Source organism: Canis lupus, chromosome 11 (genome assembly GCF_011100685.1).
Source record: "Canis lupus familiaris isolate Mischka breed German Shepherd chromosome 11, alternate assembly UU_Cfam_GSD_1.0, whole genome shotgun sequence".
Lineage (NCBI taxonomy): Eukaryota > Metazoa > Chordata > Mammalia > Carnivora > Canidae > Canis > Canis lupus.
The window spans coordinates 20,136,614-20,151,281 of NC_049232.1; the positions used below are offsets into that span (position 1 = coordinate 20,136,614).

Sequence of the window (14,668 nt, forward strand, 5' to 3'; positions counted from 1 at the left end):
TCTTAGTATTTATCACTTTCTGAGATAGCTCTATGTTCCTTATCAGCGATATGAAGTAATAAGTATTTATTTCCCCCAGCCCTATCAGGTCCAGCCTAAGAATCAGGTGTCATTCTTTCTCACAGGAACCCACCACCTGATTAGAAACTATCAAGTAATTTGTTCTCTCACTTCCCACTTGGATGATAAACTCCTTGAAAGTAGAGAATAGGCCTTTTATTTCATTTCTTCTTCCCCACACTGCTTGTCATATTTCTGCTTTTAAAACCATCACAATGGGCAGCCTGGGTGGCTTGGTGGTTTAGCGCTGCCTTCAGCCCAGGGCCTGATCCTGGAGACCTGGGATCGAGTCCCACGTCGGGCTCCCTACATGGAGCCTGCTTCTCCCTCTGCCTGTGTCTGTGTGTTTCTCATGAATAAATAAATAAAATCTTTTAAAAAGTAAAAATAAATTTAAAAATTCAGATCTAAATTTGGTTTTAGCATTCATCTTTAATGGTCTCTTCAACATTTCCTAACAACTTTCCTGTAGTTCACCTCTAGATGGAAATGTGAAATAGAAATCACAAATAGGTCTGTTAAAGACTTTATCAAATCATTTATAAAAATATATTCATGGAACCCCTCTTTAAAAATGAATGCTAAATAGTCTACATAAACTCAAATTGGTTCATCGATTTTAGAATTTTCTTTCTTATTGAAGCAGCTTTGAAAAATTTAATCTTATTTACTTTTATGTAGGATAATATTAGTAAATGATCAAGAACTAAAATTTTACCAACAGTTTTATGACTGTACTATGTTCACTGACAACAGGACTGCTTCTTTTTAGAAAGGGCAGTGTGGAGATGCTGTAACAAATAATATCACACACACACAAACGCACAGAATCTCACAGACAGTATTAGCTAAAGGAGGTTTGAGGATGAGGTGATATATCAAAAACTTAGTGTATGATTGATTGTCCATATTCCACATTCCCTGCTTCAGCAAACTTGAGTATAGAGTTTCTTTCAGCCAGACCTGGAATTAGGTCTCTCACTCATGTGGTTTCAATTAAGTTCTGTTAAAAATAGCTCGTAATATAAGCATTTTCATTTTTAGTACTTCAAAAACTTTACTACTTTTACTGCATACAGAGGACAAACTTTGGGGAAAAAAATACAAAGGAAGTTACATAGTAACCTGGTATTTTGCTCTTTATAAATAGCTGAAATCATCTGTTTAGTATACAAGTTATTTGTTCTTATTTTACAGTACAAATACATATATTGAAGAGGCATTCAGAAGAATGTTTCTTTACTGATTAAAAGTAATCTCAGTAGAATTCCATCACCAGAATATATCACAAATAATTAAGAGAATTTTGATCTTTGAATTACTCTACTTTTAGGCAGACATTCTGTTTTATGGACTTTGACTTCACATTCATGCAGATCTTCAAAGTGGTGAAAATTCAGATGGCTGCTACATTCTGCCATTTGTTTTTATTATAATATCTGGAGAAAAATATATAACAATAGATTATTTCAGATACATCACAAGAAGGTGTCCAATAATTATTAATAACCAATCCTTGGGGGCAAGAACTCGTGACACCCAGCCAATCTAGTTTCATCCTGTCAAGCCTTAGAAATCCAGAGGCCATTAAAAAATAATTTTTAAAAAGGGAATAGCTGGCTCACTCCTTCCTGGACATGCTGAGAATATCTCTTTGAAGACACAAAAAGACCTACTCAATAACATTCCAATAGGAAGCCCAGCAAAGATGGCCGTCAGTGGCCTTAACAAGGCCTCTAACTCCAGCCATGTAACCCAGTTGTGCTTCTCATCCTCAGCCACTACTCAGGAAGAAGCCTCCCACATTTTCCTACCCACCCTTCCTTTGTATTCTCCTACTCTTTGCTGTAGCTAAACCCAGGTTCTTCCCAATACAGGATTCTGAGGACTTTGCCCCTAACATTTGGTTCCAGGAGACTCCAAGTGGAGCCAGTTTTATCTATTCCCACTGCCACTTTCATACTATGACATACTTCAGCCCCTGGCCTTTATCAATCATTCTAAAACTTCATTGTACCTTCATACAGGTCAAACTTCATACCAATTAGATTAGAATCTCTTGACAAAGGACTCAAATATCCAGGAAAGTCTGATATGCAGATAAGTTTGAATACCAGAGACTTCTATCTTCAACTGTTCAAACTGTGGTCCATGGACCAATAATTTCATCATCACATTCATTAGAAATGTAGAATCTGGGGCAGCTGGGGTGGCTCAGTGGTTTAGTGCCGCCTTTAGTCCAGGGCATGATCCTGGAGACCCGGGATCAAGTCCCACATCGGGCTCCCTGCGTGAAGCCCGTTTCTCTCTCTGCCTGTGTCTCTGCCTCTCTCTCTCTGTGTGTCTCTCATGAGTAAATTAAAAAAAAAGAAATTAAAAGAAAAGTAGAATGTTGGTCTCTCCATTCTAGATCCAATGAATCAAATCTCCACTTTAACAAGGTCTACAAGCAATTCACAAGCACATTAAAATTTGGGAAGCACTGCCTGTTCTACCCTCTACTCTTCCCTATTGTTTTCTTTACTGACCTCAGACAGTATCTGCTCATTTATTAAAAACTTTGAAAACTGGCCCCAGTAATCTGCTCCATACCAGTTTGTAGTAACTTCCCAAGTTGGTAATTGGCCCACTCAACTACTTAGTCTCACCTACCCCTACTCAGGCTTCACACATTATCCAAGGATGGACATCACCTAGAACATATCATTCCTGAAACTTTACAATAGTGGAGAGATAGGAGTCATCCTTTAACTGTCCTTTTCTCTCACCACCCTGGACCAGTACCTAATCAGTCACTAAGCCCTGGCAATTATACCAATACACATTTTTAGTTTAAACTGCTTCTCAAACCTCAGAAGTACTGAATCAGATCACTGAACCAATGCATTATTTATAAATTACCTAGCTGGTTTGAGCACTACACTTTGAGATACACTCAGATACTCTCAACTCTGTTCTTCAGGACTTTTGTAAAGCTCCCACCCAATCTTTCTATTTCTAAGCTCACTTTCTTTTCAAGTCATTGAAAAACTTCTAACCAGAATGAATTAATTAAAAATCAATTTGACCAGAAAAGTCAAAAGTCAGTGTGACATAGGAGGCTCTCCACAGTTTGTCCTCTGACAACTACTCAAGACTCAATTCTCAGAGTCCAATCTCCACTCCAGCCAAGCATAACTACTTTCATTTTTTTAAGATTTTATTTATTTATTCATGAGACACAGAGAGAGAGCGAGAGAGCGTGAGAGGCAGAGACACAAGCAGAGGGAGAAGCAGGCTCAATGCAGGGAGTCCAACGTGGGACTCGATCCCAGGTCTCCAGGATCAGAACCTGGGCTAAATGAAGGCAGTGCTAAACCGCTGAGCCACCGGGGCTGCCCAATTACCTGCTATATTCTTTACACATGATGGCACAACCAAATGTATCATCAAATATAACAACCATACCATATATTTAAGGCTTTTTCCAATTTAATAAAGAATAATTTCCAAAGAGAAAAAGAAAAACTTAGTCTTGAGGAATTAACCTAGTCTACAGAAATAAGTAATACTTCTTGCATAATGAGTGACTATTAGATTTCAGATGCCTTACATAGATTACCTCTAATCCTTACAACAACTCTCTGAGATAAGTACTACTATTATGCCAATTTTACAGATAGGAGGCTAAAGGTCAGAGAATTTAAGAAACTTACTCATGTGACAGAGCTAGGTTTTGAACTTAGGGATGTCTTACTCTTAAGTGATTTCTACTACCATTCCTAGGATACTCAAACCCTTTTCCATCTCATTTGTCATATTTCTGCCTGATCTTATTATCTAAAAACTCAAATTTCTCACTAAAGATGTATGTGTATCCAGTTAAAGGCTCTTATTGTACTACAAGCTTGAGATATGAACTTTTAACACATTATTCATCATGCATTCTAAAGATCAAAATAAAAGAGAAATAAAAAAACCTTATTATAAGGATAGCTTCAAGTTTTGTCTGATTTTCCAAAAGGTACTGTTAGTTTCGAAGTCTTCCAAAGCAAAGTTAAAAGTATCCCCTCCTGGATTCCTGCAGTGCCTTGTTCCAGTTTTATCATGTTGGACAGAAGACTGTGAGATCTGTCTCATCACTAGGCTGTAAGCCCTGGAGGGCTGAGGCTGTACTCCTATCTGCAGCTAATAGCACAGTGTGTAATACAAGCTTGTTGGCCAAATAAAGTAATAATGTATTAGACATCTCTTGCTGTAATTGTAAGAAGTACAAAGAAATGATTTCCCAAGCTTCTTCTCAGCCAAAAACAAACAAACAAAAAAAGTCTCTCTTTAAATAGAATACAGAAGTTCAATGTATAAAACAAAGAGAAGCAAAACTACTCTGTATGGATGAGCTGAGAAACTCAGACTTACCTACTCCACTCCCCATGCCTTGTTTGACAACTACCCAGCCAAAATATTGCAAACCAAGAAAGCTAAGTTCTAATTCTGATTCTACCAGTAATAAGTTGTGTTAATTCGGATGAGTCATTTATTGATCTGGCTAGGTCATTTTTATTATGTAAAATGAACAAAATAGACTAGCTCATTGAATGGCTTTGATGAGATCCCTGGGTGGCTCAGCAGTTTAGTGCCTGCCTTGGGCCCAGGGCATGGTCCTGGAGACTCGGGATCGAGTCCCACATGGAGCCTGCTTCTCCTTCTGCCTGTGCCTCTGCCTCTCTCTCTCTCTCTCTCTCCGTCTCTCATGAATGAATAAATTAATAAAATCTTTTTTAAAAAAATAAATGGCTTTGAAATTTTAGTGCTTATTGGAATCACTGTGAGAGTTCTTCAAATTGCAGATCCCTGTGCCATAGCTCTAGGGAATGTAATTTGTCAGGTCTACAATAATTCTGGTGTAGGTGGTCAGAGGACCACACATTGAGAAACTGTGGACTGGATGTTTTCTAAGGCCTCTTTCGTTGGGCTGTCACTGTTCTCAAACTTCTACTTACCCATACCACATCTCTTTTGGACTCTTCTAGTAGTTCATTTTTACCACATTTTTTCTCAAATCAGCATTATTAATAAACAAGCATCATAATGAACAGGGGTCCTAGGTCATCAAAAGGGAGCTTCATCCTGCAGTCCTGATTAGATAACTGCCAAACTAGCTAAATGTTAAATGCCAGGACTAAAAATAGGCTGTTACATGTTTAAAATAACAGGATCACTAGTTAGCTTGGGGCTTTGCTATTTTTACTAAAGGAAAGGCAGAGACAAGTGGCCAGAAGTTGAAAGGGAATTACTTAAATGAAGAGGCTGCCAAATGAGGTGAGAGTCTTGAAAGAAGCCAGGAGGTGGCATAATTGGTTCAACATTCTTCAGAGGGGTCTCCGAATTAAACTAAAAATTTCAGTCTAAACTTTCAGGAAAACTTTCCAGACTCATTTTAGTTTTGATTTGTTGCATTCTTACACCCAGAATTGTGACATTACCTCATGTCATAAATTAATATGGCTGGCCAAAAAGATCAAATTAAGAGAAGTTTCTCTATTTTTATTTTTAACTTTTTATTGAAGTATAGCATTTACGCAGAAAGTATGCATATATGTACTGTAAAGCTTGATGGGTTTTCACAGACTTACTATACCCATGTAACCAGCATTCAGATAATGAAACAGAACACTAATGATACCCTAGAACTTCCTTTCATAACGCTTTCTAGTTAATAGCCCACAATGGTGATTTTCATCATAGTTTACTTTTGCCTAGCTTTGTACTAAACATAAGTAATGCTAAATGTACTCTACTGTGTCTGACTCCTTATGTGAGATTTATCAATACTGTTGCATGTAACTGCATATTTTTTATTCTCACTGCTGTATAGCACTCCCAACAAATGAAGGTACCACAGTTTATTAATCCATTCAACTGCTGATGGGCATTTGGATTATTTCTTGTTTAGGGCTATTATCTAAACCCTGCTATGAACATTCTAGCAAACATCTTTTGATGAACATATGTACATATTTCAGTTGGATGTACTCTTGGGAGTGAATTGCTGGGTCTCCTTGGCCTAGGGAAATGGAATAGCTGGGTCTCTTTCCACCTCAGTTAAATGTCTAGGGGCCCAGTGATATGAGAGATAAACTTCCTAAGGTAAAGAATAAGTTGTTGAATCTGGGTCCTCCTACAACCAAAAAAAAAAAAAAAAAAAAAAAAAAGAGGCACAATGCCTAGTAAGCCTTTTTAGCTTTGAGTCAACATATTTCTCATTTAAGTGTACTACTCCAACCCATTTACTAAGAGCCTGAAAGCTACTGGTTTTGAGGGAGCCTCAGAATAAAAGAAGGTTTTACAATAGATCCAGGCTACTATGCAAGATGCTCTGCCACTTGTACCATAATATCAGGCAAATCCAATGGTGCCTGAAGGGTTAGTGAAACATGTTTGGATATTGTAGGTGAATCACAGCACAAGTCCTTAAGATTTTGGAGAAAATCTCTAGCATTTTCTGTTAATAACTACTTTCCTTTTTACAAAACAGCTTTTGGTCTGCTACTGGGCCTTAGTAGAGCCTGAATACTTAACCATGGGATGCCAAGTTAAAATGAGAGCTGAGCTGGCCACCATGAATTATACATAGTCTGATATATCGAGCCACAAAGCTGGCTGTGCAGAACAGCACTGCATTGTCAAATAGAAATGGTATATATATGAAATTGAGCTCAAGCCCCAAAGGCACAAGTAAGTTAGATGAGGAAATGGCCCAAATGCCCATGGTTGCCACTGCTGTTATGCTATCTTCTGTCTCCCGGCCTGCACTTTTGGCATCATGGGGAGTTCTCCACAACCCGCTGATTGAGAGAAAAAACCCTCAGACTTGGTTACAGATGGTTCTGCATGATATGCAGACAACACCTAAAAGGGTCATCTATAGGACCTATAGTTCCTTTCTGGGACATCCCTGAAGGAAATTGGTGAAGGTAAATCTTTCCAGTGGGTAGAACTTCAAGAAATACATCTCACTATTCACTCTGTTGGAAGGAGAAATAGCCAGATATATGGTTATATACTGATTCACAGATTATGGCCAATAGTTTGGCGGGATAGTTAGGGACCTAAAAGGGACATGCTTGGAAAACTGATGACAAGGAAATTTAGAGAAGTATGTGGATAGACCTCTCTTAATGGGCAAAAACATGAAGGTAGGTATATGTGTCCCCTATGAATACTACCAAAGGGTGATCTCAGCAGACAAAGACTTTAAGAATCATAAGATGAACCACTCTGTGGATACCAGTCAGCCTCTTTCTCTAGCCACCTCCGTCATCACCCAATAAACTAAAAAACAAAGTGGCCATGGTGGCAGGGATGGTGGTTATTCATGGGCCCAGAAACTCACTGATATTAACTTGGCTATAGCCACTGATGAATATTCAATTGTTAGCAGCAGAGATTAACAATGAATCCACAGTATGGCACCATGGCACCATTCACTGCAGTGATCAACCAGCTACTGGGTGGCAGGTTGATTACCTTGAACCATTTCCATTACTGAAGGCACAGCATTTTATTCTTACTGGAATAGACACTTATTCTGGATATGAATTTGCCTGTCCTGCATGCAATGCTACTGCCAAAACAACCATCCAAGGACTGAGAAAATACTTTATCCACCATCATGGTACCCCACATAGCATTGTTTTGATCAAAGAACTCACTTCACAGCACAAGAAGTATGGCAAAAGGCCCAAGCTCATGGAATTTGCTGGTCTTTCCATGTCCCCCACCATCTTGAAGCAGTTGGCTTGACAGACTAGTGGAATGGCCTTTTGAATTTTTTTTAAATTTTTATTTATTTATGATAGTCACAGAGAGAGAGAGAGAGGCAGAGACACAGGCAGAGGGAGAAGCAGGCTCCATGCACCGGGAGCCCAATGTAGGATTTGATCCCGGGTTTCCAGGATCGCGCCCTGGGCCAAAGGCAGGCACCAAACCACTGCGCCACCCAGGGATCCCTGGAATGGCCTTTTGAAGACTCAGTTGAAGTAACCTTTAGGCAGCAATATTTTGCAGGGCTGAGACAAGATTTTCCAGAATGTTGTATATGCTCTGAATCGGCATCTAATATATGGTGCTATTTCTCCCACAGCCAGGATTCATAGGTCCAGGAACCAAGAAATGGAGGTAGAAGTGAGATCACTCAATATTACCCTTAGAGCCCACTAGCAAAATTTTCTGCTTCCTGCTCCCATGACAGACCATGCTCTGCTGGCCTAGAGGTCTTAGTTCCAAAGGGAGGGATGCTTTCACCACGAGACACAACAATGATTCCATTAAACTGGAAGCTAAGATTGCCATCTGGCTGCTTTGGGCTCCTTTGGCCTCTGAATCAACAAGCAAAGAAGGGAATTACTGTGCTAGCCAGGGTGAATGATCCTGACCACTAAAGTGAAATTTCCTCCACAATGGAGGCAAGGAAGAGTAAGTCTGGAATACAGGAGATTCTTTAAGGCATCTCTTACCATGCCCTGTGATTAAGGTCAATGGAAAATTACAACAACTTTATCCAAGCAGGACTAATGGCCCAGACCCTACTAAATGAGTTTTATATTACCCCACTACTTTAAGAACTATGACCAGCTGAGGTGCTTGCTGAGGGAAGAGGAAATGTGAAATGCTAGTGGAGGAAGAATTATAAATAACAGTTATGTCCACCTAAGTTGTTTAAGAAAATATCTTTGTTTTCTTCCCTATCTTATTCCTATATCGTCTAACATAAAATGTATTAAAAGTTAACTCTATGTTATAGTACTTGAGTTACAGGATATCAAGAAGAGGAGTAAACACTACCCAAGGATTTTGCATCCTCTTCTAGGGAAGGAATTGACACATTTTGGGTTGTTTGTAGGACAACTGCATTATGTTAGGGAGAAGTATGACTTTGTTACTTTATTACAGATTAAATATGGTTTAAGGAGAGGTATATGATTACAAAGTTGACATGAAGTAGACTGTGATAGTTAATTGTATGTATCAACTTGGTTAGGCTATATTAACCAATTAAATTAAATATTAATTTTGGTGTTGCTGTGAGGGTAATTTGTAGATAAGGTTAACATCTATAATAATGGACTTTAAGTAAAGGAAATTAGGTAGACCTCATCCAATCAGTTAAAAGGCCTTAAGAGCAAAACTGAGGTTTCTCTGAGAAAAAAGAAATTCCTCCTAAGGACTGCATCATCAGCTCCTACTCAAGACTTTCTAACCCACCCTACAGTTTTCAGCCAGACTCTACAACTGCCTAAGTCAATTCCTTAAAATAACACATATGTATATGTGTATATATATGAATATGTATATATGTGTAGATATATTCTAATCTTCTGCTTCTTTGGGAAAACCCTAACTGACATGGCATCTACTATTCCTTATCATCATTCTAATGTCATCAGAGACACAGATTAAAACAAAATCTATTATGTGGTTTCTGTCTTTGAAAATTTCCTAACCTGAAGAATAGGAAAATTAGCATTGTGAACTATGTGACGTTGTAATATGTTAGTAAGTCTCAAATGAGTAGCACTGAATAAAGTATTCAAGGAACTTAGGGAAAAAGAGAAGACCTCTGTGAACTTAAGGAATGCTGAGGGAAGGCTCTGTGGCAGAAATGGGGACAAGGAGCAAAAGACAGTTTAGTTGGACTGAAGTTGTACATAATCCATTAAATTTCTATTGTTTAACTGCTTTCTTACTCATAAAAGTTCCCAGGCTCCAATGACTAATCAGACATCCTGTCTGATATACAGTTAGGAGAACAGAAAAATATAAACTTGGAGTTTAAAAGCCTTGAAAGATTGAATTCCTTGCAACTACCAGCAGTATGATCTTAGACAAATTGCATACCACTTTAAGCCACAGATTCTTCACATATAAAATGAGGGTAATAGTACACATCTGACTATTATAAAGCCATAGTAAGAAATAAATGAGATATAATAAGATATTTAGCTCTCAGTACCTTTTACAGAGGAAGTTCTCAACCAATGATAAGTGAACACAAAAATATTTGAAAAGTATTTTCACAAAGAATTTTCACAAAGTATTTTCACTTTTCACTAAAAGTGAGACCCAACAACACTAAATTTCAAACAGTTGTAAGAAAAAGTAATCCTAGATAAATCCATTTCAATCAATGGCATAAGCTAATTTTTCAAGATTAAATATCTGACATTCAAAAAAATATTTTACTCAAGTTCTAAAATCTCACCAAACTTTTTGTAATTTTACCATTTTCACTTTGTACAAGAACTTTTAGAATACAGTTTACAAGTGTAATTCCTGTGTGCATAAAGAATTTACAATGAAAAAATGTTTTATATCATTCACACAATAGTACCTTGGGGAATATCTTTAGGTGGAGAATATTTCTTCTTCTTTACAATAACATCTTTACTTTTCACTTGTCTAGTTCCTGGTGTTGCTCTAATAATACAACACATTTCTGATGTATTTGAAGGAAACTAAAAAAGAAAAAAAAGCAGATAGTGCATAATTCTTTTAGGTACTATAGGTATACATTGTTTTATTTCAAAGCAAATCATTTCAACATCCATATTTCATACAAATTAATGATAGGAAGCATTTGTGAAATGCTTACTCCACTCTAGACATTCATGAATTGGTTTTTAAGCATTTGCTTACTTAATACTCACAAGAACCAGAAACAGCAGATTATATCATCCTCACTTGTAAAATGAGGAAATGTAGGTTCAGAGAATTTACATACCTTATCAAAGGACACAGAGAAAGTAATGATAGAGTTGAGATTCAAGCACTCCAAAGTGCAAGAGAGCAAATTTACATGATTTACTGAATTAACACACAAATTTATTTTAATTCTGAGCCAAATACTAGATTCCTTGATTTCCCAACTCAATGAATTTTTTTAAAAAGGTTTTTATTTATTTACTCATAGAGACACAGAGAGAGAGAGAGGCAGAGACACAGGCAGAGGGAGAAGCAGGCTCCACGCAGGGAACTCGATGTGGGACTCGATACCCCGGGCTGCAGGCGGCACTAAACCGCTGTGCCACCAAGGCTGCCCCCAACTCAATTAATTTTGACAACTGCCCATTAAACAGAAAGACTCTAGAATAAAGAAATAGTGTATTTTCCAAAAGTGACATATCTAGTTTCTTAGAACTCAGAAATAGACATATGTATTTACCAAGGGCTCTTCCCATTGTAAGTAAAGCCTATATAGAAACAACTTCTACTATAAAATTTATATCATTTTCTGTGGTGGGCATCTGCTATTTTCCTGCCCAGCATCATTTCTGTTCTTCTGAACAGAACCAGAGTTTTCTTGGGAGAATCTACCAAAGATGTACAGATGGCAAGTAAGCATATTAAAGGATGTTCCATATCATATTTCCTCATCAGGGAGATGCAAATTAAAACAGCAATTAGATACTACCACACACCTATTAGAATGGCCAATATCTAAAATACTGACAATAGTAAACCTTTATTCAAACTCATAGAATGCACAACACCAAGAGTGGAACCTAAGTTAAACCATGGACTGTGGGTGATTATAATATGCCAATGTAGATTCATCCTTGGATTAAAAAAAATGTCACTTGGTACATGGTTGATAATGGTGGTGGCTATGTATGTATTGAAGCAGTGATATATAAGAAATCTCTGCATGTCTCTCAATTTTGCTGCAAACCTGAAACTTATTTAAAAATTAAAAAAACATTTTTTAAGGAAAAGTAAACGTATACAAATATATATATATATATATATATATATATATATATATATATATATACCATGTTAACGACAGTCAAAAGAAAGCTAGATATAATAGCTATATTAATATCAGAAAAAGTAGATTTATATGCAAAGAATATTACCAGGAATAAAGAAGATCCTTCATAATGATAAAAGGGTGAATTAATCAAGAAAACCTAACAACCATAAGCAATTTTAATTGTTTACATACCTAGTAATACAGCCTCAAAATATATAAAACAAAAAGGGTAGAAATAAAAGGAAAAATAGACAAATCCACCATCATAGTCTAATATTTTAATACCTCTTAATAATTGATAGAATAAATAGGCAAAAAATCAGCAAAGGTACAATTGATTTGAACAGTACTACCACTCAACCTGATGCAACTGATACTGTAGATCATTCTACTAAAAAAAGAATATGCATTATTCTCAAGTGTTGTAGAGCATATACCAAAATAAACCAAATAGATTATAAAACATATCTCAATAAAGGCATACATACAAAGCATACAAAGAATGGTCTTAGACTGCAATGGGATTAAATTTAGCAATTAGTAACTGAAAGATCTCTGAAAATTTTCCAAATATGTAGACAAAAAATAGCATACTTCCAAAGGCCATGGATCCAAGAATAAACAGATATGGCAAGTGGAAAGTATTTAAACTGCATGAAAATGAAACTACAGCATATAAAAACTTTTGGGATGCTGCTAAAGCAGTAGTTGAAGAGAATAAGTAACATTAAGTATCTACCGTAGAAAAGAACTCAGCTTCCACATTAAGAAAGTAAAAGTAACAAAACCAAATTTAAACCCAAAATAAGCAGACAAAAGAAAATAATATGAAAGCAAAAATCAATGAAATATAAAATAGAAAAACAATAAAGCGGGGCACCTGGTTAAGCATCTGACTCTTGATTTCAGCTCAAGTCATGATTGCAGGGTCATGAGATCAAGCCCCACATTGGGCTCTGCACTCAGCATGGAGTCAGTTTGAGATGCTCTCTTTCTCTCTCCCTCAGCCGCTCTCCCTGCTCATGCTCTCTCTAAATAACTAAATAAGTAAAATCTTAAAAAAAAAAAAGAAAAGAAAAACAATAGATAAAAATCAATGAAACCAAACTTCTAGCCAGATTAATGTGGAAAGAAAAAAGAAGACACAAATTACCAATATCAGGAATGAGAAAGGCTATATCACTACAGATACCAACATATTAAAAGTATAATCAGGGAATAATATAAACAACATTTGGCAATAAATTTGACAACTAATAGAAAACGGACAACTTTCTTGAAATACACAAACTAACAAAGCTCACTCAAGAAGAAATAGGTAAGCTGAATAGCCCTAAAGAGATTTTTAACTGCAGCTTACTTCCTTCCAAAAGAGAGAACTCCAGGCCTAGATGGCTTCACTAAACATTTAAGGCAGAAATAATACTAATTCTTTTCCAGAAAATTGAAGATGAAGGAGTACTTCCCAACTTGTTCTATGAGGCTAGCATTACTCTCATGCTAAACTCAGCATGTTAAATATTAGATAGATAGATAGATAGATAGATAGATAGATAGATAGATAGAACTACAGACTCTCATGAACACTGATGGAAAAATTCTAAAATATTTTTAGCAAATCAAATACATCAATACATAAAAAGAAAAATACACCTTAACTAAGTGGGATTTATCCTGGGATGCAGAGTTGATTTAACATTAGAACATAAATCAGCATATTATATTCAATTCATAATCATCATCAATTTGCCATATTAACAAACTAAAAAAGAAAAATCCTGGGCAGCCCGGGTGGCTTAGCAGTTTAGCACTGCCGTTAGTCCAGGGTGTGATCCTGGAGACCCAGGATTGAGTCCCATTTCGGGCTCCCTGCATGGAGCCTGGTTCTCTCTGCCTGTGTCTCTGCTTCTTTCTGTGTGTCTCTCATGAATAAATAAATAAAATCTTTTTTTTTTAAAGAAAAGAAAAATCCTATTACCACCTCAATAGTTACAAAAAGTGCATTCAGCAAAAATCCAACATCCATTCCTGATAAAAACTTTTAAGCGTAATAGGAATAGATGGGAACCTCCTCATCCTAAGAAAACCTTATAGCTAAGATCATATTTAATGGTGAACTACTGAATGCTCCCCACTAAAGCATAGAAACAAGACAAGGGTTTCTGCTCTCCCCACTATCTCCCGGCATTGGACAGGAAAACCTAGTCAGTGAAATTAGGCAAGAAAAAAAAAAAGCATCCAGATTAAAAGGCAGAGGTAGGGGTGCCTGGGTGGCTCAAGTGGTTAAGGGTCCAACTCTTGATCTTGGCTGAAGCCATGATCACAGAGTGGTGAGATTGAGCCCTGTGCTGGGCTCCACGCTGATCACAGAGTCCGCTTGAGATTCTCTCCCTTTCCCACTGCACCTCTCCCTACTCTTTGTCTCCATTTCTCTAAAATAATTAAATAAATAAAATCTTTTAAAAAATCCTTTTTTCGGGGATCCCTGGGTGGCGCAGCAGTTTAGCGCCTGCCTTTGGCCCAGGGCGCGATCCTGGAGACCCGGTATCAAATCCCACGTCCGGCTCCCGGTGCATGGAGCCTGCTTCTCCCTCTGCCTATGTCTCTGCCTCTCTCTCTCTCTCTCTGTGTGACTATAATAAATAAATAAATAATAAATAAATAAATAAATAAATAAATAAATAAATAAATAAATAAATAAATAATTTTAAAAATCCTTTTTTCCCCCACAGACAACATAATTGCCTATGGCATCATGGAAACTTGTAGGGGTGAGAACTACTAGAAATAATAATTAAGTTTAGCAAATTTGCA

General features: G+C 37.0%; 1 protein-coding gene across 5 annotated transcripts in view; it reads right to left on the bottom strand.

Moving 5' to 3' along the window:
• Positions 1 to 1,173: 1,173 nt before the first annotated feature.
• Positions 1,174 to 14,668, bottom strand: part of MEIKIN (meiotic kinetochore factor) — a 77,829-nt gene continuing 64,334 nt past the window's right edge. For 3 of the 5 annotated variants that reach the window (XR_005366658.1, XM_038552099.1, XM_038552098.1), the window contains 2 exons: positions 10,433 to 10,556; positions 1,174 to 1,499 (listed from right to left, as the gene is read on the bottom strand). Coding sequence is in view for 2 of the 5 variants with exons in the window: in XM_038552099.1 (XP_038408027.1) it covers positions 1,468 to 1,499; positions 10,433 to 10,556 (156 nt within the window). In the remaining 3 variants the exon portion in view is untranslated. Of the gene's footprint in view, positions 1,500 to 10,432; positions 10,557 to 14,668 lie in introns of those variants that run through there. The other 2 variants (XR_005366659.1, XR_005366661.1) reach the window with 1 other exon arrangement.